Here is a 27,695-nt window from a genome sequence, read left to right as displayed (position 1 = left end):
GTGTTGGTAGATGAGTTGACAGTATAAGTTCGCGATTTGCCACTGAGATTATGCCCTTTTTCATGTTTTTCCGAAACTTTTTTTTTTTGTTCAATGGAGAGGTTTGTCTAATTTTATTGATTCGAACGCGGTTAGTCACGAATGTTGCAGTAAAAAACAATGACTAGACTACTTAAGAAAATGTAATTCATTTGTTAAATAGATATGAATTATATAGACTATGCTTGTGATTGGCACTTTTGCTGATATTGACAGTTTTAATACGCACTACAATGGAAAGTGAAAATAAGACCCCGTGTAAAAATGTTAAATTGCATGAAAAATAAATGACTTTAATTTGCAAATGCTTAGGCAAATACAGTGAGTGGTATTTTATTCTAACCTGTCTGCAGTAGATGATCAGTATGTGAGAGACTTTCCACTGTATTGGATCGAAATGAAGCTAGAGAAACGCTTCTGGCTTATCTATGCCTACTTGTGTGTGCTGGGGTTGTGTTTGAACCGTAGATACATCCAACATAAGAGGAATCGGATCTTATATTTCATTTACATCAACTTCATTTCTTTAGCATGCTTTGTGCAGCTGTCAGTGAATGCTTTCTACGGAGAATTATTCCAGAAGATCTTGAATCGAACGGGAAAGTTAACTATTTTTTGGATGGAAATTGCGCTGGCATATCAATCGCTGGTGACACTGTGGATTCTCAGAAATTACTATCTATTTCATTGGAATGAACATGCAAGACTGCGTGAAGTGATGGGGGATTTGTGTGTTGAGTTTCGAACTAGAGCTGAAAAAATTAAGCGGACTAGTCTCGTTCTGCTTGTGCTAGTATTGCTCCCGAAAATAATAATTTTACTTCCATCTTATCGATTTTTGTTAAACTGTAACGGGTGGGCACTGATCCAGTTGGCCTCTATTCTGATAGACTCAATGACTATCAATGCCATCGAACAAGAGTGTACCGTAATTGTAGGTGTTCTTGGCGAATTATTCAGTGTACTGAACAATGCAGACAAACCGAGCGAATATTATGACCGTTTTGCCATTTATCTACTAGAATTCGTCGATGTTTTAAATGATTTCTATGGGCCTGTGTTTCTTCTTGTGTTTCTCCAGCAATTACTCGCGATGATAGTGTTGACCTATAAACATGTTTTGTTCGCCCATGAGATGCATTCCTTTCAAACCTTTACTTTGCGAAAGTTGAACTCGTTTGTCCGGGGAGCTTCCGTTATAGTTACTTTAGTGTTGGTAGTGACGTGTAATCGAACAATCTCTAAGGTTAGTGCTTCTTGGAAATTGCAATTTTTTCGATTACAATTTTACGTGTCATTCAAACTCTCCACGATTCTCGGTCATACGGTAGGAGTTTAATTCTCGTATATACGAAAAATTTTTTGTACTAAATCACACGGTTTCAAATGCATATATTATCGAGCAATAAAAATCTACCTTAACAACCGTTTTACATATTCTACGAATAATGATGGTGTATTTTTACGACATGCTATGAAAAAACTACTTTACTTGCAGCTATTAAAAAAATACATACTTCCTGTATTTAAAAAAAATGATTTAAGTTGAACTTCTATCCGCTTTGTACTTTCAGGCGAACGAAACCGCTCTCTGTACGCGACATTTCGATGATTACACGATGAAAAACACAAAGGTGGCCAAACAGATCAACAAGTTTTTGCTGAAAAATTTGCACCAGAAGAAAAAGTTCTCGGCCTATGGTTTTTTTGATATCGACAACAGTGTGATATACACGGTAAGTCGAATGGAAATTATTAGAATGCGACAAATGTTTATTTTGCAATTCATTTCATTTTTTTTTTCGATATACAGGAAACACGTAGATTTAAATTGTTTCTATTACATCGTATCATTTGTGTTTTCATGGGGTTTTCCTAAAATAGACTTCACATTCAGCAATGGCTTCTTTGTTTGAGATGAATTTCTTACTATCGAGCTTTTTTTTTAGGTCATCGAATAGTTATTAGTCATTGGGTCCAGATTTGGACTATATGGTGAATACAATTCGAAGTGTAATTCGTTCAACTTAACCTTCGTTTCCATGAACTTGTGAATCGGTACATTGCCTTGGTGAAATAGTGGTATTTTCTTCGACATGTGAGGTCGTTTTTTCTTGATTTCGCTTTTGGTCGTTTTTCTTTTCTCAAGATAGTCGATGAAGATTATACAATTTGTGTTCCAAAATTCTTCCAAGCCATATCATTCTCAGCTGACTGTTGTGTCTTCGGACGCTTCGGACGGGATTCACCGGCTGCAGTCTACTCAGATGATGATCGTTTTGATTCTGGAGAGAAATGATGGCTCCATGTTTCATTCATTGTCACATATCGACGTCAAAAAACTGATTTAATTATTGTAAATATGGCCAAATACTGCTCTAAATCATTAAAACGTTGTTGTTTTTGATCGACTGTGAGTACCCACTTTCAAAAAAGCCGTCTCATGGTCGAATGGTCATGGATAATTTTAAATACACTGGTTTCCAATATCTTTACGGCCTCACCTATATCAAACAATTTAGCTTTTTTTTCTATTAGATCTAACCGATTTGTGGACTTTTCTGATGTTTGATGGAGTAAGCATCTCGATTGGACGACCAGAACATCCACCTTCATCGGTGTTCACGTTCAAATTCAGCAAGCCAATAACAAACTGTTCTTTTCGATTGGAGTAGACACTTTTGAAGCCATTGCTGAACTTGTACAGTATCTTTTTTTCATCAAGAAGCACGCCCGTACTCAGAATTTCGTTTCGTCAACTGGCAGAATTTCGTTTCGGGAGAGTCAACTGACCTTTATCAGATCCTGAAGCACCGGTAAAAGCAATCAAAAACGTCAGAACTCCGATTTCTCAGATATTGCTTGGCCTGTTTCACGAGCTTATATTCAAACGAAAGGTGTTATTATCCCGTATGATATTAAATTTAATCGAGATCCAACTTCTAGGCCCGGAAATTATCAGAAGTAACGATGCAACGCAAAAACAGAAAAATCTTTTTCGCTTAATTCAAAACAGTTTTAATTTCAAGGTCTTATTAGTTAGTTTTTCCATACAAAATTGGCTTAACCGGTTTTCAGTTCCGGAAGTACCGGCCAAAAATTCTAAAACAGAACGCACATAGCGCATTTACCTGATATGACTAGGCCGATTTTCACAAATGTAAGAATGGATCAAATACGTATCCGGCTTCTGGTTCCAGAAATTTGAGCGCCGAAAATCTCAAACAGTCATACACGTTTCTGTTTCCGCATTGACTTCTATTAGAGTTGAAGAAGTACTCGTCGTTTTTTTGCAGAGTTGGTAAGTTGATGAGGGCACAGCGATTCACGTAAAGTGGCAATTGAAGACGATTCAGCCAAGGCCGATGTGAACCCAAATTGTAACTTCATATTTACGAATACTGCGTACTAGTGCAATGTAATGTTTCTTGAGGCAATAACCAACGTGAAAGCTAGAGCAGAGATTTGGGAACAAGTAATAGTTAGAGGGAGCCAAATCAGGTGAGCAAGGTGGATGGACAAGTAATTGGAACCCTAAACCGTTGATTTTAACCATGGTATCGATGCTCATATGCTTCAAATCAAGCCATTTCACAGCGAATTCGTTCTTTAATCGCCTCATTAATGTACGCTAATGCTCGCATTTCTGCTATACCAGGACAATCCCAGAAAATCGGCATTATCATCGTTCCAACTCGTTGAGCCGTGTCGCTTGGAAGCACTCGTTCTGACTTCAGTCCATTGTCGGGTAACCATTCTGCTCTCTGACGTATAATAATGGATCCAGCCAAACACGTGTTTGAAGTGCGCTTGCGTTCGTCTTTTTAGTCTAGAAATAAGTATGCGCGGGATCCAGCGAGAGGACATCGTTCTTATCTGCAGAATCTTACCCAACTATGGTATTCTTGCGCATTTTGTCTTCCAGTTGAAATTTTTTGTATTATTATTATCGTTTATTTTGTCATAGTTTTAACCTTCATTTTATGTACTTTGGACTGACAGCAGTGGAGTTTCGACCATTACGAAACTCTTAAAACCTCTATTTCATTATGTAATCTTAAGGAACAACAGCCATTTTTTTTGTTTCGGTTTCTGATTTCGGCAGGGGGCAGAGTCCTTCCCCTCCCCTCTTGGTACGTGCCTGTCAAGAAGCAATGATAAAATAACACACGAAATTGTTTTGAACCCATTGTTTTGAAAATGACAAAAGTATAGATTCACTTAAATGACTTATCGAAATGTCTTGAAATTTCACATATAACCTTTCGAAAGTTGGTACTCCATAAACGTCATATGCATTTGACAATGATAGCACCAACTGCAGGTCAGTCACACAACTTATTGAGTGATGTCGTACATTGGTCGTTCATTGTTGTTGATGACTGTTTCAGAAGGACTAGGACTTGTTCCTCCATGTAGACTGGTATATATGTTGAACTTGAAGTTCTCACGCTCAACGTAATGCACGCTGTTGTTGTCTTTAGAAAATACAATTTCTTACCACCCCTTACAGAACTGGATAGAGATTACGCCATTCGTCTTATTTAGCTGTAGTAAATGCACCTGCTTAAATTCAAGGTACATTTGTTCCTTAAGCAAGGTTTCAATATCTTACAACGAAGTTAGAAAGTCACTTTTGTTCGTTTGGATAACGCATTTCGAAATCGATTTATTGTTGATCCACTGTCTTGTTTTTTTTTTATTTCTATCATCTCGGCCGTTAACGGGTTCTCATGAGTGATAGTCTTGGATGCAGTATGAAAGCAAACTGAAGTAACCTGCATTGATTTGACCATGTCGCGTGAATGCCAGAGTAGAATCCGGTCTATTGAATTGATACACTGATGAATGTTGCAAATGCGCTCCGAAATGCTAGTATCTGTGTGTTATTATTTCGTGATATTAGTGCGAAATAGTAAAGCGTTTTTAATTCAGTGGAAATAAAACGAATCTATTTTCTTTTGAAACGATTAAGTTTATTCCACTAACCGCTCAAAAAAAGTAGTTTTAGGAATAACTCATAATTCAGCAAAAATATCCAATACCGTATATAAATCAGATTGACATATTGAAAAGATCACAGAGATTTATGAAATTACAGATTTTTACACTAGTTATATTAAACCTGCTTTTCGATTTAATGTTTGATTTTCTCTAGTCTGCACAACACTGTTTAACATCGCAGAGTATGCGCAGACATTTGAGCGTCATTAGATAATAACACATGGACTGAAAAGTCTCGGGCCTAACACATAGATGGCGCTAATTTTATTGCAGTCACTTTTTTCTGTTAATACTAATCTTTGAAAGACAGCTGTTAAAATTTCATCATATTCTATTCATTAGTTTCTGAGTTATGGTGCTAAGAGTGACGGTACTTTTGTAGAACAATGGAGCAAAAACAATTTCGTGTGTTTTACAACTGCTTCTTGATGGAAAAAATACCGTTCAAGCGAAGTGATAGCTTGAAAAGTGTTATGGAGTCTCCGCTTCATCAGAAATAACAATAAAACGTTGGTTTGCTGACACCAAACGTATTTGTAGAGACACCAATGATGCAAAACGCAGTGGACGTCCAAATAAGGCGGTAATACTAGAAAACATAAAAAAATTCACAACATCGTTTTGAATGATCGAAAAGTGAAGCTGCGTGAGTTAGCGGACATCGTAAAAATATCAAAAGAACTTAATATTGCATGAGCATTTTACTATGAGAGAGCTCTGAGCGTTTACTCGCTATTGACCAAAAACGAGAACGTGTTGATGATTCTGAGCAGTGTTTGGCCATGTTTAAACGTAACAAACCGGAATTATTATATGTGACAATGGATGAAACATGGATTTATCACTTCACTCCGGATTCAAAACGATCGTCATCTGAGTGCACAGCAACTGGTGAACCTCGTCCAAAGCTCCAAAGGAATGTGCGTGGTGTGATATTTATCCACTATCTTGAGAAAGGAAATGCCATTTACAGTTAATGTTATATAGCGTTATTGGGGCGTTTGAAGGCTGAAATTGCAAAGAAACAACCGCATATGGAAAAGAAAAAAAAAATGTTTCATTAAGATAACGCACCGTGTCACAAGTCAATCAAAACAATGACAAAACTACATTAATTGAACTTCGAATTGTTTCCATATCCACCGTATACGCCAGATTTGGTTCCCAGCGACTACTGGCTGTTCGCCGGAAAGGCCTATATTGGTGCAAAAGAGAAATCGTTCTACAAAAGTGGTATTGAAATGTTAGAGCGGCGCTGGAACGATTGCGTTGCTCTTTATGGAGATTACGTTGATGAATAAAGTTAATTTTGAACCAAAAAAATCGTGTTCTCTTTGTTAGGCCCGGGACTCTGCTGCTTCCATATACGATTTATTCGATGTGTTGGAAAAACCGATATGAGTATCTTGCCTACCTAATAGTACGCAGACTTTGCTATTTTCACAACGTCTTATCACTGGAGACGAAAAAACCTAAGATAATTCCAATCGCAAAAAAAAAAACAACATAGTCATGTTAAGTTAGCCGGTCAGCGATCTCACACACTATCAGACTTGACTCGGCGGAATCGTAAAACCACTTGTTCCGAACCTTGGGAAATGTATCAAGCGAAACACGTTCCGCTTTAGTCGTTAAAATGTTGTTTAATTTCTCCTTGGACTCATAAAATGTTGAAATAGTGTGTTAGAAAATCAGAAATTGCTAGAAAGATGGGAGAAGATTTTAGTTCCCGTTTGACAACTTAGAAACTTAGTCATTCAGAGGTTTCGGTACCTCAAAGGTGCCGGTTTGTGCTGAATGCACATGGCTTTTCTAGTTCGGTTAACGTATCATCGGCTTCGACTCGTCAGTGCATTAGCAGTTTATGTTGAAGTGCTAATGCCACCGCTTATGTCGTAGCTCTGTATTCGTCTGAGACGTCAGTATAGACATTGTACCTAGTGGCAGAATACAACATTTACTTTTCGTCTGCTTAGTGGTTTATGTTGAACCACGAGGTGGCGCATTGTAGCACCAATATAAAACCGTCGCCGTCGAGATATGGATGCAGAATCGTTGAGAAAAGGAAACATTTACGTAGATATTAGGCAATGACTTTAAAACTACTCTGAATGTGTTGACAAGTGCTTTAGAAATTTTAACTAAATGAGGACTGAGTATTGGACAGTAAATAATAACTCATCTGCTTGAGGTTGGTTATCACAATCTTAACAATTCAGCTGTAGGGGTAAAAATAATTTCAGTACACTAGGTCCGTGGGATGTATAAGGTTCATTTCACGATACATTTAGACTGTAATATGCAAAAATGGGTTGCAGTGTACGGTAAATTTGTCCTGTACGCTAAGAACCTTCATCAAAGTCTAATCAAAACTGAAAATTGAGTTCAGTAACGAAATATACCATTAAGGATTTGTTTGGAAATAATCGTCACGTAATTCATACATCCGGATCCCAGTTCAATTCCGTTCCAACCGGTTCGGCTCTATTTTTATCCAAAAGCTGTTCGCATTCCCGAAACTGATAGCATTGTTTGCCATTTTTATTTGCAGGTTTTCAGCTCCATCATCACATATCTCGTGATACTGATACAATTCAAGCAACTCGAGAGTGATCTGACGCAAAATGACCGAAACAGAACTGTCGCAGGTGGCACCTAAATGTTAAAAAGTGGAGGTTGGATTTTTTACCCGCATTGGACTCTAAATGAAACGTCATATCAGTAATACAAGTCAGTACCGGTGATTTCGCACAAAAAACACGCTATTTGTGAGTGAACTGGCTATTACTGGCTCCACGTGCTGCTGTTATCATTAAATAATTGCCAGAAAATTGAAAGCTCAGGATTACACTGCGAAGAAAACCAGTTTGAAGCGAATTGATTCAGATTACAAACTGCTGGAGGAACCACGTTTGCTAAAATCATGTGATACATTGCCGTAGACCACGCCTTTTTTTCTTCGGAAACATCGGAAGATTTATACTCAAGTCACATTTTTGAATTTCGCATATAACACAATAAAAGTAGGAAAACAAGAAATGAATTGCACAGAAAACATGTTCTCATTTCATCTTGCCGCGTGTCTTATCTTCGTAGTTATATGACGACATAAAAGCACTTTGATGGAAGGGACGATTTATCTAAGGGTTTTAAGCTACTTACCGTATCTGCGATGTTAGTTGCACCAAGCACTTTGTTCACATAAAATCGACGCCATTTTTTGTACTCTGCCTTAATAACGTTGCACTTCCGTTTCCAATATTTTCCTTCGAGTAAGATGGCCTGAATTGAAATTGAATGCAATGTAAACGGTAATGAACTGTTCAACTGTAATTCCATAAGTTTATTTACCTGAGGTGTATTGTGCACGTCTACGTCTAGAGGAGATGCAAATTGACAGACTAGAGTTTTTCGTTTCATGATAACTGTAAGAAAGGAAAAAGGAAATATAAATACAGATACGAATATATTTGTTGACAAACAGTTGTCTTTTTAATACACGATCCACATAAAAAGCATGAATCGAAGACGATGAGAAACTAAATAAGAGTGACACTACCGAAACAAGTAAAACTTGGTTTCCACAATGCTAAAATAAATTATATTTACCAAACGGAAACGACGTTTCTGACTTTTCTTGTATCGGCTGCGTCGAATGACGCAAAATTCAAGAACTATTTGAAACATTTTACACAGATGATATTGTTTTATTATCACACTCGTTGGGAAAACTGTTCTTCACTAAAATCGTCCCCCAGTTCAGTCGGTCGATCCTAAACACTAAAGCTTAAATCTAGGCACCACCGTCTCGCACACAAACGCTTTAATTGATTGATAGTTTCGTGTAAGGATTCGAGAAAAAAAGAGAAAAAACCAAGAGACACCCACGGCACCGCAAACACTGTCTCTCAATAACAAAAACACTTTCTAGTCCGAATCAAACAATCTAGTGTAAGTAATAACTTTTTTTCACTTGATAATAACAAACTGCAACGCGGTTACTGTTACCAAAGCCTCCGACGATGAGTACCGGGTAGAAATAACTGATCTGGTGGTAGTCAAAACACTTGACGGTTGCCAACAGACGAATCACGTTCGTTTCCTACTTTACGCGCAACTGTACTTTGACTGATTAGAGCTTCCAACCGGTATCAGCACTCTCCGGTAGAAGTGAAAAATAGGAAAAAAGTATAAGCCTACCATGCACTTGAATAGCACTGATAACGTCTTCGACCGGGGGCGGATTGTTGTTTCATCTACCGGGTGAAACTCAACTGGACAGACTTTATCGTCTGATCTCGAGTATGAGTGGGGCTCATTCAAAGTTGTGTTTTACTAATTATTGAGTATTCACACGATTTAGAATTTAAAAAAAATTATTGATTTAGAAAGCGATTTGTTCATGCAAAAAGTGAAGCGCCACTGCAACTGTTGAATTCTTTCAGTATATAAATTTCACAGGATTGGTATTCACACAGTACTCTACGACAATTTGATCTACTGGATTATTGGATCACTACTTCATTCATGTGCTGGAATGGTACAATGTATAGAAAATTCTATTGTTCTACAAAGGATGGTTGATGTAAATATAACCATTAAAATCGATTTCAATTACTGGAAAAAGGCAAAGCCTAGGTATTACATTCCTGTAGTGGAATTTGACCTTCTGTTTCAACAGACTTCGCAGCCGATTCAGAGTGTACAGAACCATTGCATGGCTAGTGCTACGATTACTGGAACTCGATTAATAATTTTTCTTGGGAAAGAATCGCCACCTTTGTAGCTCAAAGCACCATTGAGGGTTTTTGTGTTTCTTATCGTTTATATAATTGGTCTAGATGTTAAAATCAGACATAACTTGTTGCTCATTGTTTGCAATTGCCAACGATGACAGAGTTTTACCTTTTTTTTTTATAAATTTAAAAAATAGATATAGAGTTCACTCGAAGTTTAGAAAAATTTCCGAGTGTCATATACCAATCGATTCAGTTGGACGAACTGAGCAAATGTCCATGAATGTGTGTATGTTGTCTATAAAGAGGTCGAGATCTGAGAGATGACTGGACCGATTTTGATCAAACTAGTCGCAAATGGAAGGTCTCCCCATCACCCTGAAAGCTATTGATTGGTTTAGAGATCGGATGTTCACTTTTTGAGTTATACGAAGTTTGATGTCAAAATTTTAAGGTTTTTTACAATATCTGTCACAATTGACTTTGAAAACAGAATATGTTTCTAGACTTAGATTCCGCACGAAACGAGTTATTCAACAAGCCATAGATTGTTAAAATTCGTCTATTTTTAATGGAGATATCGACATTTTTGTGTAAGCGACTTCCCGCCTTATTCCAGTAGTAGGAGTTTTACGCGCTTGATGATAAAGCGATGTTTCGGAGCAAAGTGAAACACGATTTTCAATACTGTTTTATTCAATTGTTTCTTAGCACCTTTAAGACTATGCACAACACACTTTTTCATAACGTTTCGATTTAAGCACGGTTCGTATTTGGCTACATAATCGTTCGAACATGACATAAGTAATAGAAAGATGGCAGTATTTTCAAATTCAAAACAATTTCATATTTTTATTGATTTATATTGCTTGCAACAATAATTGCTGGAAGAATGTAACTTCTTTCAACCTTATACCATTCGAAAAAGTGTGATGATGAGAGATACCGGTTGGAAGCTTTAATCTAAAAATAATTTCATTAATTTTCCTCGGACATGAGTTAACTGATTATGCTCCCATATAGGGTTTCTGAATTTCATTTGGATCCGTCTTCTGGTTCCGGAGCTACAGGATGATATATGAAATGAAATTGAAATAATGTCACTCATTTTGCTAGTAGATGGCTGATCCGATTTTGTCCATTTAAAATTCAAATAAAACGGTTTAAGGTCCCATAAAAACTGCTTGTTTTGCCTTTCTCATATAGAAAGGTTATGCAATCACTGTGAAAACCGACTTTTGAACCGAGGCCCGGAGGGCCGAGTGTCATATACCATTGGACTCAGTTCGTCGAGTACGCAAAATGTCTGTGTGTGTATGTATGTGTGTGTGTATGTGCGTATGTGTGTATGTAATGTTTTTTTGCACTAACTTTTCTCGGAGATGGCTGAACCGATTTTCACAAACTTAGATTCAAATGAAAGATCTTGTGGTCCCATACAAAATTCCTGAATATTATTTGGATCCGACTTCCGGTTCCGGAATTATGGGGTAAAATTTGCAAAAAATTGTGAAAATAAGTGCACTAACTTTTCTCAGAGATGGCTGAATCGATTTTCACAAACTTAGATTCAAATGAAAGGTCTTGAGGTCCCATAAAAAATTCCTGGATATTATTTGGTTCCGACTTCCGGTTCGGGAGTTATGGGGTAAAATGTGCAAAAATAAGAAAATATGTGTTCTAACTTTTCTCATAGATGGCGCGACCGATTTTGACAAACTTAGGTTCAAATGAAAGGTCCTGTGGTCCCATGCGTTATTCCTGAATTTCATGCGGATCCGACTTCCGGATCCGGAAATATAGGGTAAAGTGTGTTAAAAATTGTATACCATCACTGAAAATGGGGAAAAACCTTGAAAAAAAATTCATCAGTTTTTATCAGTAGACGGTCAAACAAACCGATTTCGGTTATTTTTTAAAGAATCGAAGAAAAATTTTTTTTGCCTTTCTCATATAGAAAGGTTATGCAATCACTGTGTGATGTGTGTATGTGTGTGTATGTGCGTATGTGTGTATGTAACGGTTTTTGCACTAACTTTCCGACTTCCGGATCCGGAAATATAGGGTATAGTGTGTTAAAAATTTTCTACCATCACGGAAAAGAGCGAAAACCCGTAAAAAGTTTTCTAAATCGACCTCAAATCTTTTCCAATTGATAGTTTTTATCGGTAGACGGTCAAACAAATCTATTTCGGTTATTCTTTTAAGAATCGAAGAAAAATAATTTTGAAGAATTCCACAGTATTATATATGATAGTATGATTGATATGAGAAAGGCATCATTACACCACTAGGTGGATTAAAACAGATTTTTTTTAATCAGATCCGACTTCCGACTCAGGAGATACAAGGTGATTAGTATAAAAATTTCACCTAAATTTATCGGGTTTATCGGGTTCACAGATTTTGAGAGTCGACGACCAAATAAACTTATTTCAGTTTAACCGGTATTCGGTTTTTGATCCTTTTTGCCTTTTTGTATAGAAAGGTATTAGAATTGCTGGAAAAACCGACTTTTGAACGGAGCCTCGGAGACCCATAGTGTTATATACCATTCGACTCAGTTCGACGAGATCGGAAAATGTGTGTGTGTGTGTGTGTGTGTGTGTGTGTGTGTGTGTGTGTGTGTGTGTGTGTGTGTGTGTGTGTGTGTGTGTGTGTGTGTGTGTGTGTGTGTGTGTGTGTGTGTGTGTGTGTGTGTGTGTGTGTGTGTGTGTGTGTGTGTGTGTGTGTGTGTGTGTGTGTGTGTTGGTGTCAAAATTAGTATTCGAAATTATTTAATAAAAGTATGAAATATATTTTCATGAGACTGTTATTATCACACCACTAGGTGGATTAAGGCATTATCACACCACTAGGTGGATTAAGAAGGGTTTTTTTTATTTAATAACATATATTAAGGGACACTGCGTTAAGCTATAAGATGCCGAGGGCATTTTTTAACTACGTAAAATTAAAGTAAATTAATTTCTTCAATTTCATGATCTGATTTCGAGGAGATCAGCTTTGGGAAATCTAGTCTCCAACTAGTCATCGGTAGCGAATTCAACTGATTTCGGCTACAACAATTTCCGAATTCTGTTTTCCAAAGTATCGGAAATTGGTGAATTTGATCCGGTTCCGACTTTCAATTTTGAAATTACAGGGTTAAGAGTTTTTAAAATTCAAACCGCCATCGAAGATACCGAAAAATATTCAAAGTTAGGCTCAAAACTATTTTAATTTATTAGTCATACTAATTCATGAACATACGCACTATTTTTGTAATGTTGGTCTCTGAATACCGTACCTGGAAGTACCATAAATAATGACAAAACTTTTAAGAGGAACTCACTTCTACATCTCATGGAATGCTTAATCGATTGTCGATTGTAGGTATTTTGTTATTTCAATAAGACACGTGGAGTTTTCAAGAAATGATTTTTTTGAAATTTCGCGTTCATAAAATAGCCTTCTTTCAACAGCCTATACTGAAGAATCTTAAAAAGATACAAAAATTCGTCCAAGATATGAAATGTGCATCTTTTATTTAGCATTTAAATGAACGATTCCAAAAAAACACAGAAAAATATTATACATTTTACAGGTAACTACTTAACTTGTCAGGTGACGCAATATTCCATTCGTACATAATTTTACAGGTCCCGAGTGAAATTTGCACTCGGCTACCAAGTGCCGCTGTATGGATTTATATGTATCAATTATTCATTAAACAGATATGTGCTTCTGTGGCTTAGTCGATTAACGGCGTGCTTTGTAATCTAATGTTTCTCGGTTCAAATCGCGCTGTTGTTATCGATCTTTTGTTTTTTATTCCACTCGATTTCAAGGCGTGTAAGTTTTAAATCACACAATTTCACATGTTATTGAATATGAATTTGTGTGAAATATGACGCTCTATTTATGTGGATCTTTTAAGATGAAAAATTACAAGATTTTTTGGATTTGAGCATTGATCAATTTTGTAAAGTGAAAATGTCGGTGCAAGTACTATGCATCGCAACAATTGTTGAGAAACTGGACATCTTTCGCGATAACCTACGCTTGTTTCATTCACACTAGTGATGAGTTATCAGAATCAGGATTCGAGTTTGGCTTCGAAGGAATCAAACATTTCCACAAAATTACAAGTTAGTGTTAGTCTACATTGATCTAAACAGTCCAAAAAATCCATTGATACCAAAATTATCCAAATCGGTTCAGTACCAACGAAGATACAGCCATTTCAAAATATCGTTCCGACTGTTTTTGAGGCTTGGTAGTCGGAATGTGAAGAAATGCAAAACTGCACAAGCGCGCTACGGTACGCTCCCCGTGTGTGGGTCGTGGTTGAAAAGTTCACTGCTCCAAATCTTTCCACTCTGAAACTGTGCCAGAATTGAGTCAAGCCCCAAAACCTTCTATTTTCAACAACAAAAAAAGAAAAAAAAATCAGGCCCAAGTTTGGATTTTTTTAAATTTATTTATTGATTTTTAACTTTTCTCATTGAACAATGTTGTTTTTGGAATCGCTCATTTGAAAGCTAAAGAAAAGACACACATTTCACGTATTGAGCGAATTTTTGTATCTTTATTAAATTTTTCAGTATAGGCTGTTGACAAAAGGCTCTTTTTTGTGAACGCCGAACTTCAAAAAATTCTTTCTCGAAAATTACCTGTATCATATTGAAATAAAAAATACGTATGAAATATTTTTGTGTTCTTAACCGAAAAAACTGAATAATATGGAAAAAATTTTGGTGACGGTGGAATGCCCCATATACTACCAACTTACAACTAATCGACTCGGCTAGGTCGAAAGCAATGTAAACACTGAAATGTAATAAAATTTTAATTAAAAATTTTCCCGATGTTTCTTTTAGACTTTGCCATAAATTTTGCAAATGTGTTGAATACTTATTCTAAATTCTAATTTTTTCAAAATTTTCAGTTATTGTCTCCTACTTTTTACATGTTGAAAAAAAAAATCATGATGCTAACAACTGTTACTAATATTTGAGCTAGTAATATTTTTCCCAGTTTTGCACTAAAATTCCCGACTTTTTACCGGTTTTCCCGATTTTCCCGGTCACTTGCCACTCTAAAAACGGAACACAATTCTTCGAATACTTAAATTTAATTGATTTTATTTTTGCGACAGATTAGCTAATATCAATTCGAATTATCGAAGGTTTTAAAGAAAACTATTAGAGAAATTTAACACTATAAAAATCACTGCTTGCATACAAAACTTGAACACAAGCTCGACGAAGAGAAGCTTTAATATCAAAATCCGTATCGCAAGTATGTATAAAGATATAATTGCATACATTTGGGACATTGGTGTTATTTCGTCGGCTATAAAACAAACAATGTTTGGTGTTGGTTCCTAATCAAGATAAAGATGTACTTTTTTGTATAATTCTAAACCCTCTTACAAGCCTTCTCTTGATGACAATTTCCATTCACTAATAAAGTTTTACCTAGATGGTAATTGTTTGGTGTTAAATCCAGACAATACAGTGGATATATCAAAACTTCCCAGCCAAACTGCCGAAGTTTCTGACTAGTCACTATAGAAGTGCCTCGATGGAACATGCCACCTCTTCAATTAGCCAACTCGGAACGGGACGGTTTTGATCAATCGCTAGTTTTGAAAGGTCCTGTTGTTGGCAGGCATTGTCATGAATGTTAATTTTTTTTTTTCAAATTTGTTGAAGATGAATCTTTTGCATTGAAAAATACTTCAAAATTTTAAAACTTATTTTTACACACTTCCGATTTTGGTGCCACACAAAATTTGTTAGTAATAAATAAATGATTATTGAACGCGTCAAAGTGCTTCGGTTTAATTTTTTTTAAATGTGGACGACCATAATATTGATTTTTTTCAAAAAAATAACAACCATGCATTACCATTGAAGCTCTATTAGTTCAAGTAGTTATGTACCATGCGTTCACTTCTAATAGCTTTTCAATGGAGACGCATGGTTGAACGTTATTTTTTTAAGAAAAACTAAAAAAAAGTGGTGTTTTTTACTTTTAAATATATAAAACTCAAGCACTTTAACGTGTCAAAAAATTATTTATCTATTACTAAAAAATCTCTAGGTGGCTCAACATCGCAAGCGTTAAATTTTTAGGTAGTTTTGTATGACAAAAATACATTATCCAAAAAATTGCAAAAAATGGTAAACCTTCCTGACAAAGCCTAAAACATCTCTGACTTTTTTTTCAAATTTTTCGGTAGAGCGGTTGTTTCTAAAATCAAATAAAATGAAAACCAATTGAACTACCATAGCCCCGTCAATATGGCAGTTAAAGAGTTAAAATTTTGGCAAAATTGTCGACAGTTCTAGCTCTTTCCAATATGGTAAAACGATATGAATTCCGTTGGAAGGCAGATTTCACATGCTTACCCGACTATAGCCTCTATCTGCTGCATCTAAGCTTTTCAACCCAATGGTAGTTTCTTCACTGGATTACGGTTTTGTTGTATATAAGACCCTTCATTTGAATATGAGTGAATTTGACATATTTGAGTGTACTATTTTAAACCAAGCACGAGTAAAAAGAAGAAAATAGCTATGTGCATGTAGCACATATCGATACCCATGCGGTACCAAAACCCCTAAATAACATTTAAATCGATTTTCAACTCATTGAAAGGAAAGAGTTAGTATTTCCATTATGTCCACGCCACTCACTATTGAGAAGCAGGTATACTCACTTCTTATACGATACAATTAATTTTTAAAAGATGTTCACTACCTTATACCCTTTCTCCTAATTCTGCTTGGTTTATGAACGTCTTACTATTATTTTTTATTTACAAGACATGTCACTGTTGCGACTAAATTATCCAATATGAATGCGCAATGCGGATATGACATTTGTGAAATGGACTTCTATTAGCATTTTCATCGCATTCCATATTCGTGCACAATAACAAACCTATACAAATATAATTTCTCTACCTAGATGAGCAGATCACAAAACGCTAAAATGGGAACTCTCTTATCAGTTAAATGAATAGTGGAAAGTTATTTGGTGTTTGGATGCTTGTTTGTTGTTTGAATTGTAAAATTATAGGGCGTTCATAAAACCTATATAGTATAAAGAGCGTGAGGGAGTACTTCTATACATACATTGCATGTGCCAGCATCGCCAGATAACGTTGTTTAGGCGAATTTTCTCCTTCCAACGTAGCCGGATGCCCTTGAACGGATTCCATTTGGGAGATGTCAGTTTTTGTCTGAAAAGAGAATGTAATGGGTCGATGTTAGTTGAGGATTGGTTGACTGTATCGTATGGAATAATAAAATCAAATCAAAAATAGTCCCAAAGTAATTGGTCATCATTTGTGAATAAATAATTCGACACGACGACTTACGAAATTAATTGCGTGTACAAAAAAAAAGAACGGAATACATTGATTATATTACCACTTGGAGCTAATATTTAATTGTTTGAAATGATTTCAGAAATCCAGGAACTTTCGTCAAAAAAATGTTAGTTCAGAAATGCGATATATAAGATGAGAGATACTATATTTTCAGCAATCAAAACCATCAAACTCAATTTTATTACGAAAATATAATGGATCTAGAAAAAAAAACAAAAGATTTAAACGCCTGCCGTTATACTAGAGCAGTAACACGGCCATCAAATTATTAAAGGCATCAGCCCTCCTCGAAGAAACGACGATCATATATGACGCCAGGCGAGAATCTACTACAGTATTAGTATACCAAACAAACTTGCTAGTCTGACGCGATAACTCGGCGCTCGATGACGGCAGCGAAGCTACTTCGTGTCGCATATTCTATACTTGCCGAGCGGTTAAAAATATGAGGGGCCCGTGCGCTTGAAGTTAATAAACCTACACTTGTACATTCGGGTAGTCCAATCAAATACAAGACACGGCTGTTTTCACATATGTATACTATATGCATAAATAAAAAGCTGCACACGTTTTTTTTTCTGTCAGAGGCGGAGGTAAATCGCGATCGAGCAACACAACGGGGGAATACCATATGGCGTGCCCCTTTTGGCGGGCGCGCGCACTCTCTAACCAACTATAACCGGCATCCAATTGCAGGGAGGAACGGAATGCACTAGAGTATGACCTTCAGTATTTGAAGCAATGGGTGGAAAGAGGAGTGTAAGATATGTAGTTCCTTTTCTCCTCAATAGGAAATTGCGTAGAAAGAACGGACAAACATGTTTTGATCGCACGTCAGGACAATTAGATTCGAATCAAATTTGAATAGACATTTGACGATGGTGAATATTCTGAGATATTTCTTTCGGGTGATTATTTTCCTTACACACTAAGATTTAATTCCTTTATTCGGGAATATTTTTGACGAGAAATTTCCGTAATCTATAGAAATGATCGATATTTCGGTACATGAGTTTTTTTTTACATCAATTATGCAAATTTTTAACGGACGATCAGTTTTAAAGAGTCCTAGAAAGTATGGACGCACTTTGATTTCGCTGTAAATAATTCACAAGTGTTAGATACTCAAATTTTATTCGATATACGGATAATATTAGACTACAACAACAGAATATTATTCTCAACATTTGCTACTTAGCCATTGTAGACTAGCTGGCGCACCTTCTTGCGAACGTTCCACATTAAATTCCGTACAGGCTTATTGGCGACAAGTTTTGACACTTTTTTCCAATCTTTTTCGAGCTGTTGAATGGTTTCGGCTGCCGAGACATGTTTCCTAAGATGTGCCTTCGTTAATGCCCAAAATTCCTCAATTGGTCGAAGTTGTGGCAATTTGGTGGATTCATGTCTTTTGGGACGAAAGTGACATTTTCGGTAGTATACCATTCTACCGTTGATTTCGAGTAGTGGCAAGAAGCAAGATCTGGCCAGAAGACAACAGGATCCTTGTGGCTTCGAATCATGGGTAGAAGTCGTTTTTGTAAACATTCCTTTGATGCATTATTTCCACATTTTTGGTGCACCCTGTAGTTCCGGAACCGAAAGTCGGTAAAGTAAAAATCGGAAATCCACCTAGTGGTGTAAAGATGCCTTTCTCATTTTCATTTTCTCCTGTATATTACAGCAGAAGTTTCCCGAAATACTAAAATTTAAAAAAGTTTAGAAAATAGTTTTGAAGATTTCTGTTGTATAATACTGCTACATTGATATACTACATTAAAATTTAAGTTAGTGAAAATCTATTCAATCATGTGTGAAAAAGTGAAGTGAGCTCCATTTTATTACATTTAATTACTATTGTTGGTACTTCCCCAACCAAAAGCTGGATATCGGCATAGTGACATTCTGTTCTGGCATCTCCGAGAAAAGTGAGTGACATTATTTCACTATTTTGGTGTATATCTAAATGAAAGTCAGGAACTTTGCATGGGGCTATGAGACCTTTCATTTGAATCTAAGTTTGTGAAAATCGGTTGAGCCATCTCCGCGAAAATTGAGTAACAATAAATAACAATATTCGAGATAATTGTGAGTGTTGCAATTTTGGATCGCGCAAAGAATTATATCTCATTCGATCAGTATGGTTTTATGCCGGGGAGATCAGTTACAACGAATTTGTTGGCCTTCACATCCCAGTGCATAACTAGTATGGAAGCTAAAACACAAATGGATGTTATCTATACCGATCTCAAAGCTGCTTTTGACAAAATAGATCATAAAATACTTCTTTGCAAATTATCTCGCCTTGGATTATCTTCGCAACTCGTATCTTGGTTGGACTCATATCTTTCCGATAGGAAATTACGCGTGAAAATAGACCACAGCACATCATCCGAGTTTTCGAGTAAATCAGGTGTCCCACAAGGTAGTAACTTAGGACCCCTGTTGTTCGTATTATTCTTCAACGATGTGGCGTTGCTTTTGGGAGCTGGATGTAAATTAGTCTACGCAGATGATTTAAAACTGTATCTCACTGTTCGTAGTGTAGATGATTGCCAGCGACTACAATGTCTGCTTACATTGTTCAGCGATTGGTGCAGGAAAAACAAACTCATGATAAGTGTAGCCAAGTGCCAAGTCATCACATTTCATAGGATTTCATCTCCAGTCATATTTGACTATAACATTGATGGTACAATTATCTCTAGAGTGGATCAAGTGTGTGATCTTGGTGTACAGTTGGATGCTAAACTGACGTTCGATGCTCATCGTTCTCAAATCGTTTCGAAAGCAACACGTCAATTGGGTTTCATCGCTAAGATTGCAAAGGACTTTAAAGACCCGCATTGCCTTAAGGCTTTGTATTGCTCACTCGTTCGCCCAATTCTCGAAAACGCGTCGGTAATCTGGACTCCGTATCAAGTATCGTGGAGCCTTCGAATTGAACGAGTGCAGAAACGATTTGTTCGTATGGCATTACGAAATTTACCGTGGAGAGATCCAGTAAACTTGCCACCATATTGAAACAGATGCCAATTGTTAGGAATCGACACGTTACAGCGACGTAGAAAAATTCAACAGGCGTTGATAATTGCAAAGTTGATCAACGGAGAGATTGATGCTCCTGAACTGCTTTATGACTTTAATTTTCGAATACCGAATAGATCACTGCGTAACACAAACCTGCTTCACAACAGATTCCATAGGACTGTATTCGGATACAACGAGCCAATTACTGCATCCATAAGAACATTCACTACAGTAGAAGAGTTGTTTGAGTTTGTAGAGCCTTCCCGCCGCTTCGTTGAAAAAATCAAGCATTCTGAAATAATCTGACTATGGATAATTTTATTTGTTATTAGTTGTTTGTAATAGCTTTTAAGTAGTTGTGTAGTTGTCATGTAATTTTTGTGATTGTTTTAAAAGATAGTGGTTTTTATGCCTATCTGAGAATGATATACATTTTTTCAACTCAGATGGGCTTTTTCCCACTCTGTTAGTCCATTTAGACATCAGTCCGATGGATTTTGTTTAATAAATAAATAAATATTTGTCACAAACACATACACATACATACACACAGACATTTGCTCAGTTCGTCGAGCTGAGTAGAATGGTATATGACATAAGTCGGTTCTTGCAGTGATTGTATAACCTTTCTATATGAGAAAGGCAAATCGATATAAAATTTATTTTCTTCGACCCAAAAACGCTAAGAGAATGACAGATTTTGTATTTTCGTCTGTCAATCTTTATCGCAAGAAATACAGCGATAAACATTAACAGAAGAGATGCGCACTAGTATGTACCGCGCTCTTTTGCTCGACTTTCCCCTACAAATAAGTATATGTAGAACACAAAAGAAAAACTGGTGCCCAAATACATAAGAATCAGCAATCATTTTGACAACAGTTGTGTAGTCCTATTCCAACAATCCAAGCAGCCCCATAGGGCTGTTCTTTGTAGTGTTATTTCTAGCTTGTGAGAAATCAGGAAAAACGTCTGTCTCAGTCTTATAATACAAACGAATGTTGTTAACTGTCCGACGTTTCGGCCTATGGCGTAAGCTTTCTTCAAGGAAAACTGGAAGATTTATTATGTTAAATTAACAAAAGCATAAAGCGTTGAACAAATTGTGCAATGTGAGTCAAAGTCTATCGTTTATAGTCAAAATGTTGATGTCTACGTTGCCTGGTCAATTTTAGAACATGCTTTAGGATACTACGAATACAAATGGTCATTTGCATCAGATATAAATCAAAAACTACAAGGATCAGCCCCATGTGGTTGTTCGAGTCATTGATGTGGAACAAGGTAATCAAAATTTCTAATGATCTACAATCAAACAGTTCAATCAATCGTCACACTTTTCAGTTCGTGCTCGCATCTCAGCCAACACAGTCGAAAATCGTTTGCGGTCGAAGCAAAAGAAACAAAGACAATACAGTGCAGTGAACAATGTACAGTGTACGGAATGGTCAAATACGATTTAACAAAGCCTGAAACTTGGCCAACAAGACCAAATTCAATTTGTATAAATTTCAAGCGTTGCAAAGTTAGACCAGTAGCAAATGAAATTGAAATAGTATTTAAAGAACGAATGCATCTAGACGCTAATAATGTAACTGAGATTCAAATCAACAAGGCGTCTAACTGTGTGTACATTATGTTTAAACGTGAAAGCGATGCAATTGCATTCGCTTCGGTTAACAATGAGGTGCACAGCGTTGAGTGTGACAACATTAAATACAAAATTCCTGTGCACATGGTGGACAATGCCATACAAGTACGGGTGCATGACCTTCCCCCGCAGACCAGCGATCAGTGCGTTCGGGAAATCATGTCGCAGTACGGTGAAGTTCTTTCCATCGAAAGAGAAGTATGGCGGAATTTTTTCCCCGGCATCCGGAATGGCGTGCGAGTGGTACGTATGCAACTACGTAAGGCAATTCTATCATACATCATTTGTGGTCAAGGTAGGACACATCCGTGTAAAACGCTGATTACCTATGAAAATCAGCTGATTACATGTCAGTTTTGTGAACAACCTGCACACTACGGTAAACCTTGCACTGAAACTAGTGAGCGTAGCACTCCTGTTTCACCATCAAACCAACCAACAACTGCAACCAATGTACAACAAGGCGCTCCTACAGCAACTAGCAACGGGCTCAAGACTGCGAACAACAAGAAAAACGAAAAGAAGACGGAAATCAACAACAAAATCACCGATGCGGCAATGGAGGACGAGACGAGCCACGAACAAAGTGCCCCTCAACCCTCGCAGGAGGGAAATGGAAGTTCTTCTCCTTTTAGAAAAAGAGTGACAACGAGATCCACTTCAAAAAATTGTTTATTTAAAAAATCGGCTAATTCGGCCACGTAAAGCTTGTACGCAAATAGGCCTGAATAAAAACATCTTTTAAATAAAAAAAAAATCGTCACACTTTTGAATCCGCTGTTGCACGAGAGTCTGCCTAGATTTATCTTGATTAGGAACTAACACCCAACATTGTTTGTTTTATAGCCGACGAAATTACACCAATATCCCAAATGTATGCAATTATATCTTTGTACATACTTGCGATAAGGATTTTGATATTAAAGCTTCTCTTCGTCGAGCTTGTGTTCAAGTTTTGTACGCAAGCAGTGATTTTTATAGCGTTAAGTTTTTCTCCCATTCTGGGATTTCGGCTGAAGCGATAAACTATTTCTCATTATCGATCGAGTTCATCTTATATGAATTAGAAATTAATCTCACGCACTCAACATTTACCCTGGGGTAGTTGTTAATTTTCGACATAACATGGAATTTCATCCGAGCTTGCATGACACAAGATCAGAGCATACCAATTAAAGCTTCAAATCGTTTTATGGCACTTTTTGTCTAGCTGTCTAGCAACAACCTACCTCTAGCATGCTACGCGTAGGACTGAAACGTTAGCTATAATTTTGCTTATATTTATAGATTCGTGTGCTTCCAACAGCTTCGCTTTTGCATCGATTGACCAATCAGAGCGATGCTTTCCCTTTGATACATCGCTTACTCCTTCAAAACCGTCGTCTATGGCAGGGAAATCCGATATGCCGGAGAATTTTGGCAGACAAAATAGGACACTGCTCTCTGCTAATAAAAATTTCAATCATTTATAATTGAAAATACGTGGCTTGATACATTCAAATCGAATCTTAGAAATATTTCCAATCAAATAATGAAATTATATTAATAATTGATACAAAATATACTGAGCTGTAAGTGTTTAAAACCTGACCACATTTCTACGTGTATTTTTCCTTGAGTTTCTAATTTGCACCCCTATATAGAAAATAAAGATGTGTTCCACATCAAAAACTCTTACTATTGACTGCATAACATAACAAATATTTTGTTTACATGAACGTACAGTGTCAACAACTACTTAATTTAACGGCTATACAAACCATTTCCCAAAATTATCACCCCAGTCGATATCAAACATAACCTCAAGTTATTTCTTCCAAAATACCAGAATATTGGTCAAAAACTCTAAAATTGCAATTGTAAATAAGGTGGTGGGTGCTTGAACTTTCCAACAGTTGAATGACGATTGAAATAATGCAAAAAACCTTCCAAAGTGTAGGCCTTTAGAACTGACTACAGCTATATCAGTACCTGGATTCTGGTTCCGGAAGTATCGGAAATAGTGACCGAAAACAGCTACATGAAACTCACAAAGATATGTTGGATACGGCTAAATCGGTTCTCACAAACTATGATTCAAATTAAAGGAAATTACACGGTGATGAGTGATTGAAATTTCAAACCGACTCCTGGAATCCGGTTCCAGAAGTATCTGAAATAGTGTTTTTTTTAAAGAGATGGCTTGGCAGATCTGAGAACTGTTTCAATTTGTATGTTATACTAGATCACCGCAATAAACCGTATTGTTTTCTTTCAAGAGTCAAGAGTCAGTTCTTTCAAACAGCTTTTTTTGACGAGTGAACGGGATCTAAGCTATCGACAACGATCAGTGAAACCCATAGATTTTATACCGTGTGATCAGTTATCGATTTAAATAGATCGACTACAAAGATGAATACATGTGCAATCACCCTATGTCATTAAAGGGAAAAAAATCAAAACCGATTCAATGTAACACATAAACCTTCAATTTTGTGATCGGTGACTAATATTTTTTAAAGACCTAAATTGTACATATACAAATACCACATCTTCGCTATCGCTTTATCTGATACTCTAGCGATCGAATGTTGATGCTGTTACTTGTCAAAACACTTAGTAATCAGTTTGTGGAAAATAGAAAAAGTAAACCAGCATTCACACATCCACATCCGAACTCTCATACTAACCACCGGTGTTCTCTATCAAAACAAATAGTTGTGTTATAAATATACAACAGCTCTATTCAGAAACTTGCTAAGTCAAAAGGTAAACAATTCACTTACCACGAGAGCTTCAGCGTTCGTGAGAAGTGAAATTTGTTCAAGCGTCACACAAATACAGTGGAACATCGGGCCAGTTATCAGTCGTCACTTTCAGATTCAGATGAGAATATTTTGTGTTTTGCATCAAACTTTGATTGGAAACGATTGCGACGCGATCATCGTTAACGCGGGAAAAAGCTACCCGGAGTGGCATTTTGTCAGGAATTAATTGTTGAATTTTATAACAGCAATGAAAACCGTTTCACTCTACCTCGAGTTTTGAGATTGTACATGTTGCAGTAGAAAATGTGTTCATATTTCTGTCGGGTTTTCGTTGACGTCAAATGTTGTACACTACAATGAATGGGGAACGTTAATAGGACCATCATTTTTCTGCCACTGACGGCAAACATGAAGTGGATAAATTTTAGTGTCAAGAATTGTTCTATTTATATTAAAACACATGAATCAAGTTATTAACAATCAAGTTTATCTGTGATGACGTATTTTCAGCTAGTTGAAAATCGCACACTGATAAGTTAAACGTGATGATCCACAAAGCAAAATATTGATTTTATTCGAATTTTCATCAATTCACATCTAGAATGAAATTGATAGAAAGGCAGTAATGGAATAGTGAAAATTGATTGTTTAGATTTCTGTCCACTGTTTGTAGCTTCAAGATTACATATATTCCATGCCAAATAGTATAAGTCACATTAGTCACCTTAAACACCCACATCGAATAGTCAAGAGAAGACCATCAATAAAAGAATTGGTTCTTCATTAGAAATGTACTCACCTTGGTCACCAATAAATATTGGTTTGAGTGCTGTATGCGTACGAACATCTGTCCATATTCCCGTTCGAGCTTAGACACGTTTGCTTGTGCGGAACTCGACATATTCGAATATAGAAGTACATTAGTTTGACCAAACAGTCTGGTTAGTCTACGGAATTCCCGAGAACATTTATCAAGTGTGCCGTAGTTTCATGTGTTTATTGATTGGTGTGTCCGTACATTGTTTTAGGTGCGTTTTCGTTTTAAAGTTTAGAGCTTTTTGCTGCATATTCGTCATATATTTTTCCAATTCCATTTTTTGTAATATCACCAAATTACGAAGGTGAGCGCATACTTTATGTGAGGTTTTTTTCTGCAGACTCACGAATTCTTTTTTTTTTAAATAACTATGTATTGGAATATGAGTTAAAATTAAATTATTAAGATTTAAATTGGGTGTTCAGCCACAAGTGGCTACTTTTCAGCCCTATTATATACATGATTTGGTTAATACCATGAGGACATCATTTGCTTCCGCAATTCTGAGATTTTTGTGTAGGGAAAATTCTAAACCTACTTGTATTGTGTAATGGGGAAAAGGAACTTATATACTAACTTACTAATTAATACATGAAGATTGCATCGATTTTTGTCGGAATTTGCTTGTAATATTATGCGACATTACATCTAATGGTTCTATATTTGTGAGTCTTAGTAACTTATTTGTACTAAACCAGGGACGACGTTTCAAAATCATTTTCAGACATTTATTCTGAATCCTTTGAAGCGTTTTCTTCCTGGTGGAACAACAACTTGACCAAAAGCATGGCTGGTCTGAAAATTTGTTTATAAATTAACAATTTGTTTTTTAGACAGTACCTACGAATTCTTTAGATTTTGTAACGTTCTCACTTCGAAAAAAAAACCCTGCGATTTCACATTTTAGAGAGCCGCAGATCGTGAAAGTTTGCGTGGGAGAACATTCAATATTGATTCTAAAATTACATGGCATGAAATCATTGAAGTAAAAAAAATGTATGCTGATAGTGACCGCAGCGACTTGAACCGAGAATCATTGGATCACAACGTACGTCTGTTAATCGACAGAGCCACAGGAGCACACATCGCGGGACCCTGCTAGTAGGTGCGACTGTATGAATTTGAGTAAGCCAATCAGTAAAAGGTGCATTCAAATTCATACAGTCGCACCTACTAGCAGGGTCCCGGGTTGGCGGTTCAATGCATAGGGCGCTGGTCTCACAGTTATATATGTTCGAGCCCCGACCTGGAAGCAAGGTTGCTGATCCTATCAATGAAACATTACTCGTGAACTATTCTTTTCACCGGCGATGCTCTACCCGTGCGGCGAGCAGTTTGTATATATTCCGTGTCTGCTTTATTCATTCTTTCCTTCCACTCAGAGAATTGAACCGCTTGGCAAAGCAAGCAAGCATCATATATGCACTCTGTTCGCTCGCAGTGAGTTCGTTTCGAAGCGTTTAGGTAGAAAGCTATTGACTCGCGTTGAGTCGAATTTTCTACTCACGGTGATTCGTTCTCTGCGACGTATGGCGGTACAACTGAATGACCGCCCAGGATAAAATTTTATTCCTGTATAAAACTTATAAGAAAATTGTCTTCACTGCACATTTCTTCGGTGTTTGCTATACTTTAATCGTGATTTGTAGCGTTAGGGACAACTTTGATACCTGCAAGAATATGTTATTGATTAACCATCAAACTGTAAAAGGGTAATTAATGGAGCGTTTTTGTGTGTCGTAAATATGTAACTTTCACTCCTATTCCGTAGTTCTATAATAAATTCATTTTGTGTTTCGATCGAGTTCGACTTTTCCAAACAAATTATACCTCATTCGAAATGCCAACTTGGTATTTTTCATTCGGTCGAATTTAGGGTTGTTTATTATGCCTGAGAAGCAATAGTCCCAAGTTTTTGTCAATTATTATTGTTTCTCATGATCGTGAAACTATTTATATACCGATTACAAAGCCATTCGACGATCGGTACCTTAATAATTATAAACATATGTGATGACACTAATAGTTGCTTTTAATTTCATGTTAATCATTCATAATAAACTAATAGTATTTGTATTGACTTCGAGACAAGTTGTGTCGAACCAAGTCAACTACCAAAAATATTGAGACCAACTTTGATGATAAACACTATCAGTTTGTACAAATACTAGAAGAACCATAAACACCAAATAATTCCGTCACATTCAATATACAGGGCGTTAGAGCTACAATATAATAGAAACTAAAACCGAAATAGAACTTCTATAATTTTGTATAAGGCACTAAT

General features: G+C 36.5%; 2 protein-coding genes across 3 annotated transcripts in view; one reads left to right on the top strand and one right to left on the bottom strand.

The window, feature by feature from the left end:
- Positions 1-8,213, top strand: part of LOC131429723 (gustatory receptor 68a) — a 36,549-nt gene extending 28,336 nt beyond the window's left edge. Inside the window, exons 2-3 of the mRNA XM_058594044.1 lie at positions 1,614-1,775; positions 7,595-8,213. Of these exons, the coding sequence (XP_058450027.1) occupies positions 1,614-1,775; positions 7,595-7,702 (270 nt within the window). The 3' untranslated portion in view covers positions 7,703-8,213. The remainder of the gene's footprint in view (positions 1-1,613; positions 1,776-7,594) is intronic.
- LOC131429722 (MLX-interacting protein) overlaps positions 1-27,695 on the bottom strand; it is a 147,126-nt gene that overhangs the window by 76,319 nt on the left and 43,112 nt on the right. Inside the window, exons 3-5 of one of the 2 annotated variants that reach the window (XM_058594042.1) lie at positions 16,907-17,013; positions 8,395-8,468; positions 8,206-8,325 (exon numbers count right to left, since the gene is read on the bottom strand). In XM_058594042.1, coding sequence (XP_058450025.1) covers positions 8,206-8,325; positions 8,395-8,468; positions 16,907-17,013 — 301 coding nt within the window. Of the gene's footprint in view, positions 1-8,205; positions 8,326-8,394; positions 8,469-8,652; positions 9,055-16,906; positions 17,014-27,695 lie in introns of those variants that run through there. The other variant, XM_058594043.1, reaches the window with a different exon arrangement.

Source organism: Malaya genurostris, chromosome 2 (assembly GCF_030247185.1).
Source record: "Malaya genurostris strain Urasoe2022 chromosome 2, Malgen_1.1, whole genome shotgun sequence".
Classification (NCBI taxonomy): domain Eukaryota; kingdom Metazoa; phylum Arthropoda; class Insecta; order Diptera; family Culicidae; genus Malaya; species Malaya genurostris.
This window is presented reverse-complemented; position numbering and strand designations above follow the sequence as displayed.